A 20,350-nucleotide genomic window follows, 5' to 3' on the forward strand; every position below is an offset into this window, starting at 1 on the left:
AATAGTAATAATAATAGGCAAATATATTGAGATTGTTAGGAAAATATAGTATTTTTCATATAACTTGTCTCCACACACACATAGCTTATGTATACATATATATTGTTTTATTAAACATTCTGAGAATTGAGAAAATGTTAGTTATAATTTTTGCATCTATAACTTATTTCAATAGATCAAAGCATGTTAACTTACTAAGAATCACTTGATATTCTTTTTTTTTCAAATGGGTCAGAAGAAATTTTAAGGTATCTTTTAATAATAAAAGTAGAAAGGAGATAAAGAAGGAGAGCTATATTTAATTTGGAAATGATATCATAGGTGTGACTAAGAGCATGAGGTAGTAAAGATAAAAAACAAATAAATAAGGCATAGGACAGATAGATAAATAAGGCTTGGGCACAGACATTGCAAATATGCATCCCAGTGCAAGCCCTAGCATCACAGCTTGGCCTCCAAGCACCATCAGGAGGGAACGACACCCAATGAGCAAGGAGCAGTGATGAAGACTGCAAGGTAGTGGCCCCATACTCAACAATAAGCAATATTAAATTAAATAGATAAATTAGACTGCATCCCACTAAAATACAATAAGCGACACCTACACCAAAATTAAAGCACTGTGCATTAAAAAGTACAACATGTTTTAATTCACCTTATAGAACAACAGAACATATGTGGAAATCAAATATCTGATATTAATATCAGAGTAAAGGAATGCAATTTTAACCTAAATAAGACAAATAACCTAAATAAAATGGGCAAAGGGCTTAAATAGAAATTGCTTTAAAGAAAATGCACAAATAACCCACAAATAGATGAAAGTCACATCTTAGTACATATCATTAGGAAAACACAAATCAAAATCAGGAAAAAAATATCAATATGTAATCCACTGGAGTGACTACTGCATATGGACAGTTTGAGCAAATGTTGGTAGGAATAAGGAGAAATTATAACCGGTGTGGTGCTTGGGAGAATATAAAATAGTATGTTTCTATTGAAAATAATATGACATTTTCTGATAAAATTAAAATAAAATTACTCTACAAAATGCCCAATTATAGGGCTGGAGAGATCATAGAGTAGGCAAAGCACTTGCCTGGCATGCACTCTACCTGTTTCAATCCCCAGAAACACATATGTTTCCTTGAAAAAGTGCTAGATGTAAGCCCTGAGCACTGCCAGGTGTGGCCCCAATTAACAAAACAAAACAGAGTTCTCAACACATTTCTAATATTTTTTCCCAATTTGTAGTGATTTAGGAGGACAATGGACTTCAATAGCCCCTTAGAATTTCTTTTTAAAAAATCCAATCATAGCCCAGATAAATCCGGAGCCACTGAGCATGAAGAGGACCCTCTACGCCTAAAGACTTTGATTCCAGAGATCTATCACATTTGGGCATCCAGCGCAGCATCTAATAGCAATGCACTGGGACTGCGAACTGGGCTACAACTCTGTGCTGCCGGGGGGTGGATTTTTTTCCTCCCCATCCTGTCTTCCTGCATGGAAAACGGCAGGTTGGCAGCAATCGCATGGCAGGCGCCATCTTCTATGACTCCAAACCCAGAGGTATTCGGTTTTTACTTTTGGGGCTCCCAGGAACTCATGGGAAGGGGGTGTAACCGGCACGCCCTCGGCCCAGATAAATCCGGAGCTGCTGAGCGTGAAGCGGACCCTCTGCGCCTAAAGACTTTGATTCCAGAGACTTCTTACAGCAATGCACTGGGACTGTGAGCTGGGCTATGTAATTTCTGGCAGAATTTTCCCTGGACTTTATACAGAAATCCAAAACTGCATGGACGCTGCCGCATCCGCGCGACTTAACATTTATAATTGTCAGCAATGTGAAACGGTTCCTTTTGAACAGGTCTGACTTGGGGGGAAACTCCAAATAATAACAGTAAGTTTTTGCTGAAATATTGAAGGTTATTAATGTAGCAGCCACCTCTCTGGACTGTGAACTAAGCAAAAGCCCCACGCTGGCAGACGTGGCGTGGTGTACACCATACTATGAGGCGCGGGAAGGGGGATGAGGGGGAAAAACAAAAAGGGAAAAGGAAAAAGAAAAAAAAAGAGAGAGTTATGTACTTGTAGCAGTGAGGCTACATATCTCTTCATTATCTCTTCATTTCCAGCAATGGAAAACTAATTATCAAATGCTTCCTTGGTAGTAGGTCTGTCTCTCTTGGGTGGAAACTCCAACAACTATAGTGAGTTTTGTAGTGAAATATGGAATGTAATCAAGGTAAAGAGAAAATGAAGTGAAATTCATTAGTAATACAGTATGGAGTAGGGGGTGGGGCGGGGGGTATACTGGGGTTTTTGGTGGTGGAATATGGGCACTGGTGAAGGGATGGGTGTTTGAATATTGTATAACTGAGACATAAACCTGAGAACTTTGTAACTTTCCACATGGTGATTTAATAAATAGTTTAAAAAAATCCAATCATAGTCTTTCTTTAGAAATATATGTAAATATTATGTAAAAATATATATACATAACTATGCAATGTGTTTCCTAATGACTAGAATTTTTATACACAGTTATGGTTTTTTCAATTAAAATACAATTATACAATTGTCAGACTCCTGTCCTCATTAAAATGTTGATGTTCCTTGACATACTGTTATGAATTGTTTTTAGAGATTTTGTAGGTGCTACTTAGCATCCTTTCATTCACTGGAAACCACATTTGTACACAAATATGTTTAGAACTTACACATGTAGTTTTCATGCATTTGGAAGTAATTCAAGAGTCTGCTAGGATTTTATTACTATTTCGCAGGCTCGTTTTGCCCTGTGTTTCACTTTATAATTGTTCACTAATTTCTTTTCTGAAAATCTGTATTTGGATTCCAATCCAATGATTTCCCTCTGGTTTATTCCTTTGTTACAAACCTCCTAGGCAATTAACTTTTCTTGCATGACTGTATGCTTGGCCTCCCATACCAGCAATAGAAAACATCAGGAGAGCAATTTTCTTTGAATATTTTTTCAACTTACTCAAATTTCACCTTGCTGCTGATTGCAGTGAAGAATTGCCACTCATTTCCAAGAGATTGCTCTCCTCACCTTTTCCATCTCCAGCTAACTAGTCAGGATAGTACCTATTCCCTCTAGGGTAAACTCCTTATTGGAAGAAATTTTATGCAGCTGTGACATTGCCAATTTTATTTATTTTTTAAACTTTTTTTTTTAACTGTTTCTACATTCGGTCTTAGTAAATCAATAATATGTCAGAGTAGTCACATTCCTGAAATGGTTGATAAGGGGTATCAGATGCGAAGTGGGAGCCAAATTATATTTACTTCAGACAATAATGAGCTGGGATTTGATTTAAGCTCAAAATTATCTTTAAAACTGAAGTTGTTTTCATGCAAAATATATAGTTTAAAGGCTAGGCTATCCCATGGAGTAGGTGACTGACCTGCAAATGTTAAGTTTTGGGATATTAATGCTAAGTGCTATAGGTTTCATCAGAGAATTGCCCCTTTTCCTCCCCCAGAGAAACTTACAGTGTTCTTGGGAGCACCGTGAATTGCCCCAGTTTATCTTTAACTTTTCCTTCATGTTAGTTACTAGATATCCCCAAGCTAGTCTTGGTTATTTATAAGTCAAAACTTCTTGTGATTCTGGATTTTGTATTTGTAGTGAATTACTTGCTTTTCTATTTCCCCTATAACCTTTCCCTATTTTATTATAGAGCAATGTTCTTTACTTAAACACAGAAAGACCATTAGTGCTATGTTCCTAATATTTGGGAGCTGATTTCACTGTCACTGTCATCCCATTGCTCATCGATTTTCTCGAGTGGGCACCAGTAACGGCTCCAATTGTGAGACTTGTTTGTTACTGTTTTTGGAATGTTGTATATGCCATGGGTAGCTTGCCAGGCTCTGCCGTGCAAGCAAGATACTTTAGGTAGCTTGCCGGGCTCTCCGAGAGGGGCAGAGGAATAAATCTCGGGTGGGCCGTGTGCAAGGCATATGCCCTACCACTGTGCTTTCTTACTCTGAAATATATCTATTCCTGGGCACCCATCAGAATTACTTGAGTCAGGCGTTGATCAGTTTGCAACAATGGAATACACTAACATTCACTTCAAAATATTAGACAATTTTAGGAGCTACAGTGATAGTGAGTAGAGCTCTTGTCTCACAAACAGCTGACTGGGGTTCTATTCTCCACATTCCACACTATTTCCCAAGCACCTCCAGGAGTAATTCTAATTTTTTTTAACCCTACAGTTATTAATTTATTATTTGTTCAAAGGTTCATACTTCAAGCACTATGCCAGTGAGGTCTTTGACATTGGGGTGCCCCCTTTTCACATGTTTAGGAAGATAAAAGCTGACTGAGATGCATGTATATGGATGGAAACTAAAGGCGCCAAGTCCGTCACGGTGTCGCCTGCACATTTCTACAGCCTGGCAGCCCGCAGTCACAGGTCTTTGAGGTCCTTCTGGATGTTCCACAGGGTATCAGCGCTTTTCTTGCGTTGTGCGACCTCATCATCCTTCAGCTTCTTGTTGATAACACTGGTCAAGCCGCGAGCATTCAGGATACAGGGAATGCTCAGGAAGACTTCGTTCTCAATACCATACATTCCCTTCACCATTGTTGATATGGGGTGAATCCTGGAGAGATTTTTGAACATGGTTTCAATGAGATCAGCCACACTCAGTCCAGTGGCCCAGTTGGTATATCCTTTCAGCTTGATGACCTCATACGCACTTTCCACCACCATCTTATGCACTCCCTTCCAATTTTCACTGTCGTGGTCTGTGCCCATGTCTGGATTCAGTTCCAGGAGTAATTCTTGAACACAAAAACAGAAGTAACCCCTAAACACACCTCTTGTTGCCCCCAAATCCGTAAATAAACAATAAAGCATATTTAAAGACAAGTAAACAATACAACATATATTAAAGACAAAAGTAAATTTTATGTCTGCTTTGAAAAAACGGTTCAGAGTTGATATTTTTCTAGTTTACCTACACACAGGAAAATATAATTTCCCTTTTTTTGGGGGGGTTATCCCCTCTTCAAATGAGATAGCATATTTTTAAAACTGACACCTAAATTCTAAAATCTTTAGTATATTTAATGCAAATTATAGTCAAATATTTTTAAATATTTTGTACCTTTTTTTTGTACTTTTTTATTTATTTGGCATCTCTCTAAAAATACATTCACTCAAACTTTTATATGATGCTTTGTTCATTTCTGCCATTTATTTTTCATTTGCTTTGCTCTTTTCTTCTCTATCATTTGTACTTGTGGAATTTACCTCAACAGCCATTTTTCAATCTGCAGAACCATAATTCAAGTTAGAAATGACTATCCAGAGAGAACTTTCATTACTTAACCCATGTTCTAAGTAATCTACTTTGCCAAGTCAATTTTAATTCATGATTTCTAAGATAAATATCATACAACTATTTTAAAAAGAAAAATGAAAGTCATTTTAATGTAATTAACCATCTAAAAGAGAAGAATAAAATACCAATCTCCCTCAAAAGCACAAAATAAATAAATCTACCTATGAAGAAAAGTGTTTATTGGCCCTGACTTGGATTCATTTGATATAATGGATAATTAAGAACATTTTTTAAAGATAATGACATACTCTAAAATTGTAATGAATCTTTACAGGAAGATCAAAGAATAATAAATTACAATTTAGGGTAAAAGAGTACATATACAGAAAGAAAAATAAACACCATTCTCACAATATCTAAAATAAACAGATTCTACTAACAATGCAAATATTTAAAAACTAATATTGAAAACAAATTGAATGATAACATCATGAAATTACCAAGATAATTTTAAAAGCTTTTGTTTTACATTGCATGAAATCAAGACAAAGGTAGAATTACTCTTTTTTTTTTTTTTTTTTTGCTTTTTGGGTCACACCCAGCGATGCTCAGGGGTCACTCCTGACTCTGCATTCAGGATTTACCCCTGGCCGTGCTCAGGGGACCATATGGGATGCTGGGAATTGAACCCAGGTCAGCCACCCTACCCGCTGTGCTATCACTTTAGCCCCAGAATTACTCTTTCTTAATCATCATATAACTTGAAAGATCTTTTAACACACATGGATTCATTATTTATAGTATTGTTTAGCTATTGTATCCAGCATCTTATTATTTTTCCATAAGTGCCATATTTTTTAAAATAAATCTCTGTCTGGTAATTTCAAAAATGTAATATGGTGGAAATTTAAAGTAGCAACCCTAGATAAAATGACATGCTGAGATTTGAAGAGTAATTTACAGATTGAAAAAGAAAACTATCTGACTAGTATTTGGGAAATAGCACCACATTACATGACCTGCGTAAATTCGCCTTCTGAATGACGGTCTGAGAAGCAATCTCAGACAAGGACACACATTTGTCAATAGAAATGTTTTGATGGGCTAAGGCACTAGCTCAAGAGTTAGAGCAAAGTCTTAGCCTGTGCAAGACCCTGAGTTTTTCCTTGGCATTGCATGTCCTACCTTCAATACCACTGGATATAGCCTTTATTAAAAAATTAAAAAATAATTGGGCTGTAGTGAATTGACTTTAACAATTGTTTATACAAATGAGCAATTCCTTATGAGAAAATAATTGACCAGTATAAAGGTATTTAAGAAACCAAATGAGAAATCCAGAGGTTGGATAAAGGCTCAAATGAAAACTGACACAAATAATTAAGATGAAATTTCTTCTACATTTTGCACAGGGAATCTCATATCTCAGTCCCCCTATTCCTGTATGTCCAGCTTGAGAATTTTATTTTCCCTGTAAAATCCTAAACTAATTTTGGAACATCCTGGAGCTAGTTTTTTATTTTTCCTCTATGATGACCCTTGTCATATTCTTTCTGATATACTTCATTGCAATTTTTACCTCTTTTAATAAGTTATGTTATGTACTGAGATTTTAGAAAATTTATTCTAAAGGAGTTGTGGCAATCTTTAATCTCATCAGTAACATACCATGTGATAGCTGATTTGTTGACTGATAATGAAATACTGGGAATAGGTAATTGTATCATTTACATATGGATGCTTCTAGTTTAAATATTTTTTCTTCTTATTTAAAAAGTCTCCTTTATAAACTTATTATTACTTCCAATGAGCCTAATACCTATAATACTTATTAACATCGTTTAGGAAAAAGTAAAAGGTCAATGAATTGTATCTCATCCTGATAGCTGAAATATTATTTACTTACACCGTTTCAAGTTTTATTTATTTACATAACATAACATAACATTTTTCATAACATGTGGCCACAGAGCGGAGTCTTTTGCCCCAGTGCCTGACTGTCTTCATTGGGGCCCCTCAGAGGGGGTGGGTTGAGTTTCCCTCCCCACCCAAGCAGAGACCCGGCAGCCAAAGACCTCCGAAACCCAGCCACAGTCATGCTCAGGGCCCCTCTCCACACGTTTGGACAAGCCTCACACAAGAAGAAACCAGCAAAGGAACCCAGGCGTGTGGGACCTGGGGCCAAGATCTCCAAGCCTGCTCGGATCAGCACTGGGCCTCTTACGCCCAGATCCCCTATTTTCCAGATCCCCCATTTTCCAGTAGCTGGGCGGTCACACCCAGAAATTGCCCCCGGCGCCCTGTAATCCCATTAGTGGCCAAGATCTAGAGATTACAAAACCAATTTCTGGAAGTGGCTGCACGATACCTTATAGCCTAGTTCTCCCTCTCAGAGAACCTGGCAAGCAACCAAGAGTTTCCTGCCCACATGGGAGAGCCTGGCAACCTTCCCATGGCGTATTCATATGCCAAAACCAGTAACAATGATGAGTCTCATTCCCCTGACCCTGAAAGAGCCTCTAATGCAGCACCGTTGGGAAGGACAAGTAAAGAGAGGCTTCTAAAATCTCAGGCTGCTAAAAATCTCCTAGGAAACAAATGGAGATGTAACTGAGACTGCTAGAGAAAATTGCCAATCAACAGGATGATGATGATGATGATGACGATGAAGATGATGATGATTCATAACAGGAGGTGGGCCACACTCAGCGATTCTGGGCACTATGCAGTGTTCTGGATCAAACAAAGGTTGATACAAGGCAAGAACCTTAACCCCTGTACTCTTTATCTCACAAAGAAACAAAAGATTGGAATTTTTGTTTGTATTCTGACCACACTCAGCAGTGCTAAGGGTTAACTTCTGGCTCTGTGCTCTGTGTGCTCGGGAGGCAATATAGGGGCCTAAGTATTGGACCTGGGACTGCTGTGTGCAAGGAAAGTAACTTTTTACCACACTATCTCTCTGGTCTGGGAAAATTTGACATTTTAAAACAGGGTATATAAACATGAATACTGAAGTTAATTTTTCTCCATTCTTCCATATATTTCTTTAAATTCAGAGATGTCATATACTTTTAGTTTATGATTTTTTAACCACACATTATTTGGATATTTAAGACTTTCACTTTTTGTTATGTTGGGTTTGCTATTATAAGACCATCATATGAAATACGTTTTTTGGGTCTAGCAATGGATATACTTTAACTGTGTTTATTTTCTAACATATGACTATTCAGTGGTTTGGTTTTGTTTATTGTATTTCTGGAGCTTCTTGTCTGAATGATATCTGCTATTCTCCCAGTCTCCCTTTTAAGAGAATTATCAAGCCCAATATTAAAGATTTTTTCCATGATTTTCACTCTTGTTATTTCCACCATATATGAGCAACATAAAATTGTAGACAATATTATAACTCCAATTTTTTTAAAAAAGCATAAAGAATCCCCTTTTAATGCCCCGGAGTTGATTTACATTTCAATGTTACCTCCTACATGCCTTTTGCTCTCATTTGTAAAGTGATTTAATGATTTATACTTCAATACATTCACAGTGGAAAATAAAAGCATCTCAAATGTTGACAGTAGCATAATTTATTTGTTCTGCCCAATAGAGCAGATGTGTATTGCTTATTAAACACAATGAGGGCAAAAGACTCAGTATAGTTGTTAAGGCACATGCTTTTCAGGTGACCAACCTAGGTCCGATGCAGAAGATCATCGGGTGAAACCCCAACCCTAGACTTCCCTCCCCACAAGCGTTACCAGTATGACCCAGGTAATTCCTGGTGGAGATGGGCCTGAGCAGTGCCATGTCCCTGGGTCCTTGAAATGAATTGATGAACTGATTGGCTCAGAATCATTAGGAGAAAGCCTGGATCTTCTGAGAACCACTAGGGGGTGCCTTGCAAAATAAAATTTTTAAATAATAAATATAAAAAAGAAGGTCATTGGTGGGATTGTGGAATAAACTTGAACCAGAGATTAAAGTAAAAGTGGGGGGCTGGAGCGACAGTGCAAAGGGTAGGGCGTTTGTCTTGCACGTGGCCGACCTGGGTTCCTAGCATCCCATATGAGCACCTCAGGTAGTAATTCCTGAGAGCAAAGTCAGGAGGTTATACCCCTGTGCATTGGCAGGTGTGATCCAAAAAGCAAAGGGAAAGAAAAGTCAAAGTGGTTGGTAATGGCTCTTGGGAACACACTTTATAAAAGACAAATGATTCATAGACTTTGCCTCTTGTCTTTTCCTCAACATTGTTCTTTGAAAGTCGCGGTGTACCCTGGAAAACAGAACTTGTACAATAACAAATTAGGGGAGAAATAGGTCAATGTATTTATTGGATATGTTTGGTTGGGTTTTTAATCTGGAACTACCAAGAAAAGAATACTTAGAATTCAGACACTGGAACCGGCAGTTAGGAATCAGTAGCCGATGCCTGGTAAAGTAGAACATAAATAATAATGAGTCAAAATTATCTTCTTTTCTATTAGGAAACATAATCAATCACAGAATATAGTCATGGTTGTTCCACCAAGCCAACAATATTATTTTTAGAATTGATAACTCACAAAACAGATTCTGCATATACAGAATAATTTGCAGATTGTGCTTAATTTCTAGACCATGTCCTTGGACCATTCTCATTTTTCTATAACCTTTAACATAACTTGATGATCAAATTACATTTCTTTTGTTTATGTACATGTCATAAACACAAACCTGCACATGTGCTCAAGCATCTTTGCACCCAGGGAAAGTTACAGAGTCTGCTACTGAAATTTTGGCAAATTTTTATAAAATGTCCATTTATAAATGTTCACTTGATTGCCAGTTTTCACAATTAGAAAAAAAGACAACTGAATACTGCCAAAAATCTAGGTAGAATACAGGTGTGTAAAGGAAAAAAAGCAATAATCAAAAGAATAAAAATTACTAGATAAGATCTGGTTTTAAAATAAGCCAGTAGTTTCTAAATGTATTTAATGAAACCAGGGTCCTTTTGAATTTTTTTTCCATGCAAGGATGCTTTATAAAAAGATTCAGTGGTTAAATAAGTATGCAAAGTCTTTTGCAACTATTATCTATTATTTTTTCTGACCATCTGCATTTGTGCGTTGAAAAAGCACTTTTCAAAGAATTTCATAATCTTCGTTTCTAAGCTCTAACTTTATCTGTCCTTAAACTAAGCAATTACTTATTAGATTTCATATTTCATCGTGTGGTGGAGAGGTGGGGCTTTTAGTCCCACTCTCTTTTTTTGGTTTCTCTTGTTTGATATTTTCTTTGCCATTTTTATTTGGCTCCACGATTTTTTTTTTCTTTTTGGGTCACACCCAGTGATGCACAGAGGTTACTCCTGACTTTGCACTCAGGAGTTACTCCTGGCGGTGCACAGGGGACCATATGGGATGCTGGGAATCAAACCCGGTCGGCCACGTGCAAGGCAAACACCCTACCCGCTGTGCTATTGCTCAAGCTCCCTCCATGATTTTTAATACTGTTAATTATACATTTCATGCACAATTCATACAAACATCATTCTAATACCAAACCCATCATCCAGTGTCCCGAGGACCTTCACAACCATTCCCCCTCCCACTTAAACTCAGTTTTATAGACTGAGTTTATATCAATTCAAACACCTTTACATCAATTCAAACACATTTGGCCACTTGTTGTTCCCTTACTATATTTCTTTATGTTCCACATATGACAGATATTTTTAAAATAGGGGTGATGACACTTTCACACATATAAATGAATTAAGCTTAAATTGCCAAAATTTCACAAAATCGTAAATTTATCATAAATTGAAAAAAGAATTAAAACTGTGTATCTTTGTTTTTTAAGGAATATACATTTTATAAGTAAATAGTAAAAATAATCTATGCTAATAAAAATTGACATGAAACAGATAAATCCTATGAAGATACAATTTAGTAAGTGTGAGAAGAAAACGAAAGAAAATCTGAATAGGTTTCTGAAAGTATAATAATGTGCTTTATTCTAAAAAATAATGTTATGTTAATAAATATGTTGACATAATTAATATTTAAGTATTATGATTAATTAGTAAAAGTTTATAACAATGATATCTTTAGGCATAAAAAAATCTAAATAAAGATAGAATACTCAGAATAAATAAATTGGGCTGGAGCAATAGCACAGCGGGTAGGGCATTTGCCTTGCAAGTGCTGACCGGGGTTCAATTCCCGGCATCCCAAATGGTGCCCTGAGCACCGCCAGAAGTAATTCCTGAGCACAGAGTCAGGAGTAATTCTGCATCACCAAGTGTGGCCTAAAAAGCAATAAATAAATAAATAAATTATTAGTTCACTACTGAATAAGTATTAAACGCCCTAGAAGTTAAGAACAAATAGATCTTTCTTAACCTACTGGAGGGCAACCATACATGCCGTCCACGAGCCAACACCATGCTCAAGGGCACAGTGCTGAGAAATTTGTCTTGTTTTCAACGAAACTTCTCTAATGCTTCTCAAAAGCCGGTTTCAAGGAATTCTCTGAAATGTTGCCTGTCCATGAAACTTTGTTTTATTTCTTCAAATGTGAATGATCCTCTAGCTGGACAGAGTGTTCCTGGTGAGATGTTCATCATTTTTTAAAACTTTACTTTATCCACAAAATTCAATATATCCACAGCATTTTACTATATCCATGTCATTTACTATACTCATGACCGAAATGAAGAGTAATGGTAGTGACATTAAAATCTCAAGAGAAAGTCTGAACAGCAGACATAACAGCAGTAGAGAAAAACATTGGAAAGCTCCCAGACAAGATTAAAGACATCTTGGGGCTGGAGCGATAGCATAGTGGGTAGGGCGTTTGCCTTGCACGTGGCCAACCCAGGTTCGAATCGCAGCATCCCATATGGTCCCCTGAGCACTGCCAGGGGTAATTCCTGAGTGCAAAACCAGGAGTAACCCCTGTGCATTGCTGGCTGTGACGCAAAAAAAAAAAAAAAAAAAAAAAAAATTAAAGACATCTCTTAAAAACAACAACAACAAAAATATGGAGGGAAAGATGAAATGAAATAAACATTATAACAGAAAATTAAGGGATGAGTTTAGAGGATGTATTTAAGAATTATCAGTGTCCCTGAAGAAAAGGAAAAAGGTAAATTCAATGAAGAGCCACTAAAGAAATCACAAATAAGAATCCCTCAGAGTTAGTAGTGCTGGCACAATAATCAGCATGACAAAAGGCAAAGACAGAGACAACTATTAAAAGCATCAAGATCGCCTTTTCCGGCCCCGCGCGAGATCGACCCCGGAGGCAACTGAACCACTTTGGACACGGACGGCGCCCCCAAAATGCCTCCAAACTGTGTGCTCGGAGCTTCTGGCCCAGGCGCTGCCAGCGAGTGATGCAGTTACCAAAAGAATTTTCCCTGGACTTCATAGAGAAATCCAAAACCTAATATCTCTTGATTGTCAGCAACGTGTAAATGTTCCTTTTTGGCAGGGCTTAACGTGGGGGGAAACTCCAAACAATAGTACTAAGTTTTTTGTTGAAGGGTAAAAGATTGTAGCGATAGAATTTTAGGCAGAATTTTCCCTGAACTTTATATAGAAACCCAAAACCGCGCGGCCGCAGCAGCCTAATGTCATCTAATCATCGGCAATATGAAATGGTTCCTTTGTAATGGGTTGGACTTTGGGGGGACCATAATAGGGTTAAAGTTTGTAGCGACGTGTAATTTCTGGCTGTACTTTCCCTGGACTTTATACAGAAATTCAAAGCCGCGAGGCCGCTGCCATGGCCGTGCAACCTATTGTCATTTAATCATCACCAATATGAAATGGTTCCCTTTTAACGGGTTGGACTTTGGTGGGAAATCCTAACAAGAATAGTAAGTCTTTTGCTGAAATATTGAAGGCTACCAAAGTGGTAGCCATCTTTATAGACTGAACTAAGCCATATCCCCACGCCGGCTGAGAAGAAATATCCTTCTTTCTCGGGAAGAAACGCGGCGTGGCATTAACCATAGTATGATGTCCATTAAGCTGACACGGATCTAGTGGCGTGGGAATGGGATACAAGGGAATAAATTATTATGTACTTGGAACAGCGGGACGCTGGTGGAATCTTGAGCTGGGAACAATACCAGCATATTACTTTTGGTTCCAGAAACTGCTGGCAGACATTCTACCAGACTATCAACTAAGCCAGAGCCCCACGTCGGCTGATGATGAGAAATAACCATCTTTTTTGGTTTGTTTTCCCTTTGTCAGGCAGCGTGGTGATTACTAAACAGGCGTGATCTCGGTGGCGCGGGACGAGGGGGGGAAAAAATAGAAAAGTTATGTAACAAACAGCAGGACTTAATATCTCTATATTCTCAGCAATGGAGAGCCATCAAATGCTTCCTTGACAGTGGGACTGTCTTTTCTTTTTTGGGGGGAAACCCTAGCAACAATAGTGAGTTATGTGTTGAAACATGGACTGTAACCAAGATAAAGTGTAAACGAAGTGCAACTTATCACTTACAAGGGCGGGGACTGGGGGGGCGGGAGGGGGCGGGAGGTATAATGGGGTGGTTGGTGATGGAATATGGGCATGGGTGAAGGGAAGGGTGTTTGAGTATTGTATAACTGACATAATCCTGAGAACTATGTAACCCTCCACATGGTGATTCAATAAAATTTAAATTAAAAAAAATAAATAAATAAATAAATAAATAAAAGCATCAAGATCAAAAAAAGGAACTTACTTACAAAGGGAATTATATAGGATTCACAGCTGAGCTATAAAATGAGGCTCTGTGAGCTAGAATAGAGTGATATATTTAAAAAAGAAAAAAAACCACCAAACCTCCACTTTCTTTTTATTCCATTTTATTATTTATTTATTTATTTATTTTTTTGTTTATTTATTTATTAATTAGTGAATCTCCATGAGATACAGTTACAGACTTACAACTTTTCATGCTTGTGTTTTAGTCATACAATGCTCGAGTACCCATTCCTCCACCAGTGCCCATTCTCCACCACGGATGATCCCAGTATCCCTCCGACCCCCCACCCAATCCTCCCCTCAACCTACCCTGCCTCTGTGGCAGGGCATTCCCTTTTGTTCTCTCTCTCCTTTTGGGTGTTGTTGTTCACAATAGATGTATTGAGTGGCCACCTGTGTTTGATCCACAGTCTACTTTCAGTGCGCATCTCCCATCCCCAGAAAGTCCTCGAACCACACTTTACCTGGTGTTCCCTTCTCTGTCTGAGCAGCCTTTTCCTCCTGCCCAACCCCCACTTTCATTTTTTAACTTGATGGACTAACCTAAACCATGGTTAACATGTGAAATCTCTTTTCATTTGTGTTGTCTTAGAAAAGATGAATAATTACTCTTCGCCTTGGAGGAGTTGGGAATGGCTATTGAGAATGCCGAATTGGGACAGACTCACAGGTTAAACATTGCTTAGTGAAATAATGTGTTAATTTACTGTTTGTGTTCCTTTAGGGTTTCTGTTCCTTTAAGGTGACACAAATTTGTGAATAGATAACACAAATTTCCTGTACCTTCAATGTGCAGATCCTTCCCCTCTGGCCTGAAAAGATAAATCTTGAGAAAGAGAGAACAGTTGATCCAAGATGTTTCTGCAATATTCCATTTTTCTTAGGGACCATCTTAGGTTGGGCTATGCAATCGAGAGCTGGAGATCTCTCTTGGGTTAGGCCAGGCTCAAATCCCTGGTATTATACCAATAGAGTAGAATCCAAAGCAGTAGATGATTTGGGGAGAGAAATCTCCCAAGTGACATTCAATAAGAATGTTAAAGAATCTTTTGTGGCTGTTTCCAATTGTGGAGACCCCAATTACACTATTTCTTCAATGCCTAAAATCTCTCCTCTACTAAAGACATTGAGTTGACTCAGTCCTCTGACGTTCCGTATCATTGTCAATAGCAGAAAGGCACACAAGACTATGTGTGGTACTCTATAAAGGTCACGCAACTGCAACACAGAGAAAAAATAGTAAGAATGGGAAGGCTAAATAGGAATTATCCTGCATTAGCTGTAAGACTCATTTGTAGAACCAGACATGTGGAACAATAATAAAAGAATTCTGAGCTGAAGTAATAGTACAGCAGGTAAGGCGCTTGCCTTGCAAGCAGCAGACTCATGTTTGAGCATTGGAACCACATATGGTCCCCAAGCCCACCAGCAGTGATCCCTGAGCACAAAGCTAGGTGTAGCCAAATATTTTTTTAATAATAAGAGAATTAATATCGTCCCCTTTCTGAGTCTATGAATGGAACCAAGGACATGTGTGATAATAGATAAAAAAAAATTAGTCTGTTCCTTGCAAATTTAAAGCATCAACCAGGCCACGTTTCAGAAATGCTGGAGTAAGCAAAGCATCAGGCTCAGAATACAGGATGGAACAAGGTAAGATATACCTGGAAAAAAAAACTTAAACTGAATGGAAATGCATGGTAATTAGAAATTAAACTGGCAGGGGCCGGCGTGTCCTTGGACATAAAGAGCAGGACATCGGACTCTTGAAGCCAACTCTCCATGCATTTAATTTTGCTCTCTTGGCCAGTCCTTTCTGCCTCTCTCTACTCAATCTACATTTGGGTTTTTAGAAAGAGTGAAAGTCCTGTGTGCTCCACTGTTAGGGGTAAAAGAATTTCCATCCATTGAGATGTATTTCAAAGTGTGATGTTCAGATAAATCCAATGCAAACTGTTGGAGTTCTGGGTGAAATTAAAAATTCTAAATTCATCCTTGATGAAGTGGATAATCTGCATATTAAAACGATCCAAGAGATCCTGATCTTAACCGAAGTTTAGTAAAAGCCATTAGAAAGGCTTTATGTTAGGAAGTGTGTCTACCATGTGCCAGACCTGGTTCAATCTCTGGTAATACATAGTGCCCTGAGCATCCCCCAGTGTGCCCTGGTGTCCCCAGGGCCAGAGTAACCCTACATCCTTGTTCCCACACTTTGAACCACCAGTCCAGTGATCTAAGCATTGTTGGTACAGGTTCCAAATCTCCTGAACATCACTTGAAAGCACCTACCTAAAGAAACACTATGTAATTAATGGAGAATTTTCCTTCTTCCTTTCTTGTGAGATCTGTCAATGCATGCCATACTCTCTAGATAATGGCACTTGAAGCACTCACTCGACATAAAGCATGACTTCATGACTTAGATTTAATAATGTGGGGCATAATTATCTCTATAAGGTAGCCTTTTAATAGATATCTTATTTAACTGCATGTTTTCTGGAACAAAAAAACATAGTTTTATTTTATAAATGGTTGTATTCTTCTAATGAACAGTTTCTCTAAGAATTGCTGTTTAGCAGACTGATGCGTAAGAATGCAAATATAGATATAGATCATGTAGATAGATGTCTATTTGGAATTTGGCTTTGTCAGCATTAATAATGAAGTATAGAGTTTGAAAGTTACTATTCTGGTATTTACACAATCAGACTCAGCAAACTCAGGAGAATGGTAAAATGTAATAATAAAAGACTCAAGGAGTGTACAAGTTTTCCCCTGAGTTAACATCGAGATCTTGCCTCAATGACAGAAAGCTCCAAGGAATATGCCCCAGTCTTTATCCCATGCTTTCCCTCAGATCATTTAAAGAAGAACCCAACCGAGTTGTCTGCTTCCTTTTGAAATTATATCTGCTTCAGGCAAAGCTAGCCTCAAAGGGACCAATTACAGTGCAAACGGGTGGTTATTTCCTTTTCAAGTCCCTGGGCTCTGAGACTCAGCTCTCCTTGCTCAAGCCTTCAGGAGGTCCTTCTTAGGACTATAAAGTTAGTTGGGCAGAACTGTCTTCCGCCTTTCTAATTCCCCGTGGTACTTCACTCCATGTTCCATGTATAACGCACCGCACGACAACTTCAATAAATTGTGGTAATGAAGTTGATGATAAAATAATTATCTCTTTTGTTTGTCCTCCATAGTCCTCAGCACATTAGTGGAAGCAGCTTTATAGAAGCAGCTCTGAGTTTTCAGAAAGGTTAATACCTATCTAGTTATCTGGAAACTTTCACAGGAAGACAAATTAACCTTTTTTTTTTCCTTTTAAATGAGGCTTTCCTTCCTTTGGAAAGGTTGAGTATCCTGAAAGTCAGTCAGAAAGGGTTGTATTAAATAGCTCTACAGTCTAGCAACTTTCGCTCTTTGAAAACCTTAGCCAGACATATTACTACAGAGGAGACCTTAGGCAATTAACTCAGAGAAAACCAGGGCATACGCCCATTATCCAAGTTTCAACAGTTCTCTTTGTGACAGGTACAACACAGGTGAAATTCTCTTTTGTAATTCCTCTTCTGAAACTTGACAGGGTTCTGTGAAGTCTGTCACAGAGCAATTAAAAGGGAATCCAATCACACAATCCGACTGTATCTTCAAGCTGCACCTTGTTCAGCTAAGACAGGCATGTCTTTTAAATATATATATGTATATATAAAGATTTATATAATGTCCTTTATGTATCATTTTTATTGGTTCTGATACTGTATAGATTGTAAAAAAATTTAAAGAATTTAAATTCCCCTGATGTAAATATATTACGTTATTTTCCACACATTCTTATTACTACACTACAATCTTTCACTGTATCACTGTCATCCCGTTATTCATAGATTTGCTTGAGCGGGCACCAGTAACGTCTCCATTCATCCCTGTCGAGTGCTAGTGGCTAGTGTAGCCCGGTGGCATACTGGGGGCTCTTTCAGGATCAGGGGAATGAGGACCGTCGTTGTTCCTGTTTTTGGCATATCGAGTACGTCACGGGTAGCTTGCCAGTCTCTGCTATGTGGGCAGGATATTCTCAGTAGCTTGCCGGGCTCTCCAAGAGGGACAGAGGCTTTTGGGGTGGCCTCTAATCGCCTTTACAGGTTTTCCCGTCTACCGAATGTAAGCTTTTGGTTGACTAGCATGTTGTAACAATCTGCACACTGACAAACACAGACGTGCCTGCATCTCTGGGCGGCACCTGGGACATCTGTGGCCTCAGGTTGGTCTCCTTGAGGCTGATGGAGTGCGCCCGTAGGTTATTGAACAGCTGGTAGAGCAGGACCCTATTGCAGAGGGTCTGTGGCAGGTTGAACACCTGCGCTGAGTCCCAGGTCACCTGGTGGTTGGCTGACAGCACCCCACAGCGGATGAGCCACTGCGCTCACTGCCGCCATGGCTCTATGTCTGAGGCGCTGCGACTCCTCCGGGGTAGGGTAGGCGGTGAAACTGCGGCCGCCGCTGCGGTTTCTCTATTTCAAACACTTAAATATATGAGACCACTTCAATTGCATTTTCATTTGATTCAGAAAATATGGAATTATAGCTGTTTTCAAATAATGTAAACTTTGGCTGGTTTTTATTCTAATTAGTCTACCTGCCTAATTGAATTTGGGGGGCAGGTTATTTTAAAGCATTGTAGCATTCAATCTTTGATTTCTTTAGAGACTAAAAATATAAAAAATATATAAATACCCCCCAAAAAGCTAACTTCTCATCAATGAGAATGAGGCATATCCTGCCATATGTGAAAATAAAATGATCTTTTAATACTATGCAAGGTAAATCAGATAAAAGATGGTTAATATATGATATTAACACATAGAACAGAAATTATTGAGTCTGTAAAAATTCTGAAAGCTAATACTGCTATGACAATTTTCATGAAATATAGGACAAGCAGACAGGATCCATGGTTTAAAGACACAAACTTGTAATAAGTACTAAATAAGCCTTAGAGTTCAGCAATATAATTACATTGGACAAAAGTGATTTAAAATGATAAATATTACTTCAATGGCAAATCCCATTAGTACAACTCAAAATTACAACTTAGTAATACAGAGAAAATAACATACTATATGACACAAATATATGAAATATAAGACACTGGTATGTGATAAATATATCAACACAAAATCCTTATTAATCTGTATGTTTTAGAAAGAGAACTGGACAAGTCATGCTCTTGATTCTTATTTTTACTGCATTGCTCACAGATATTAAGCTTTGAGTGAAAAGAGCTGAGTACCCTTTATATGCCAGAAACTTTACACATTTTCAATCCATACTATCAAAATGGCAGGCAGAAATGAGAAACTCTGGTAATGGGTGTTGGGGAAAACAATGTCTGAAATCATCTGAAATCCAAACCATCCCAAAGACCTTTGACACAACAGACACACATTTCAGGAACCAGGAAAGCTACTGAGATGCAGAATTCCAGTGCTAGGGAACTTCCTTCGAGGAGCGATGGCTGGACCCTCTGCAAGGAGAGCTCCATCTACAAAGGCCAGATCTCCAAGATCTCCCCACTTGACAACTACCTTAGATCTGCATGAGGAAAAGGGGAGTAGTTTGGCAAACTGTATCACTGTATCACTGTTATCCCATTGCTCATCGATTTGCTCGGGTGGGTACCAGTCTCCATTGTGAGACTTGTTGTTACTGTTTTTGGCATATTGAATATGCCACGGGCGGGTAGCTTGCCAGGCTCTGCCGTGTGGGCGAGATACTCTCAGTAGCTTGCCGGGCTCTCTGAGAGGGGCGATGGAATCAAATCCGAGTCGGCTGCTTGCAAGGCAAACACCCTACCACGGTGCTATCACTCCAGCCCTTGGCAAACTGTATATAAACTAAGTTGGCAGAGGAAAAAGCACGCACATACCTCCCACACAAATGCTGCCTGCATCATCCTTCCAGTTCTGTGAACTTTCATACTTTAACATCCATTTTCCTATAAGTGGGAAGTGGTCCACATACCCATGCCTGGGATATGTAATGACTCTCTCCATTCTGAAGAAGCCTTGCAAGGAGCAAAATCTACCTCTCTTCTTCACCCATTAGATTCTCCCAATAAATTTACTGTACTACACTATTTTTCTCCTGGTACCCTATTTAAATTTTTTTTTTTTTTTTACTTTTTGGGTCATACCTGGTGATGCTCAGGGGTGTAGGATAACATAGCCTCAGGTAGTTTAGGTTTATTTGGGTTGTTCCCATCACAGTGCTCCCATTC

General features: G+C 38.5%; 1 protein-coding gene across 1 annotated transcript; it reads right to left on the reverse strand.

Moving 5' to 3' along the window:
* Positions 1 to 4,448: 4,448 nt before the first annotated feature.
* Positions 4,449 to 20,126, reverse strand: LOC129401694 (L-lactate dehydrogenase B chain-like). Its single transcript, XM_055124480.1, has 2 exons — positions 20,000 to 20,126; positions 4,449 to 4,825 (listed from the first exon to the last, which is right to left on the reverse strand). Exons 1-2 carry the CDS (start codon positions 20,124 to 20,126, stop codon positions 4,449 to 4,451), a joined length of 504 nt encoding a protein of 167 aa, XP_054980455.1.
* Positions 20,127 to 20,350: the final 224 nt, after the last annotated feature.

The sequence above is a fragment of the Sorex araneus genome, chromosome 2 (genome assembly GCF_027595985.1).
Source record: "Sorex araneus isolate mSorAra2 chromosome 2, mSorAra2.pri, whole genome shotgun sequence".
In the NCBI taxonomy this organism is placed as follows: domain Eukaryota; kingdom Metazoa; phylum Chordata; class Mammalia; order Eulipotyphla; family Soricidae; genus Sorex; species Sorex araneus.

Excerpts from the sequence above, each read along its gene's own strand:
- LOC129401694 (XM_055124480.1), bottom strand. The coding sequence starts at position 20,126 with ATGGAGAGAGTCATTACATATCCCAGGCATGGGTATGTGGACCACTTC. Across the intron at positions 4,826-19,999 it reads AGGCAGCATTTGTGTGGGAG|AATTACTCCTGGAACTGAAT; the intron begins GTATGTGCGTGC and ends TTTGTGTTCAAG.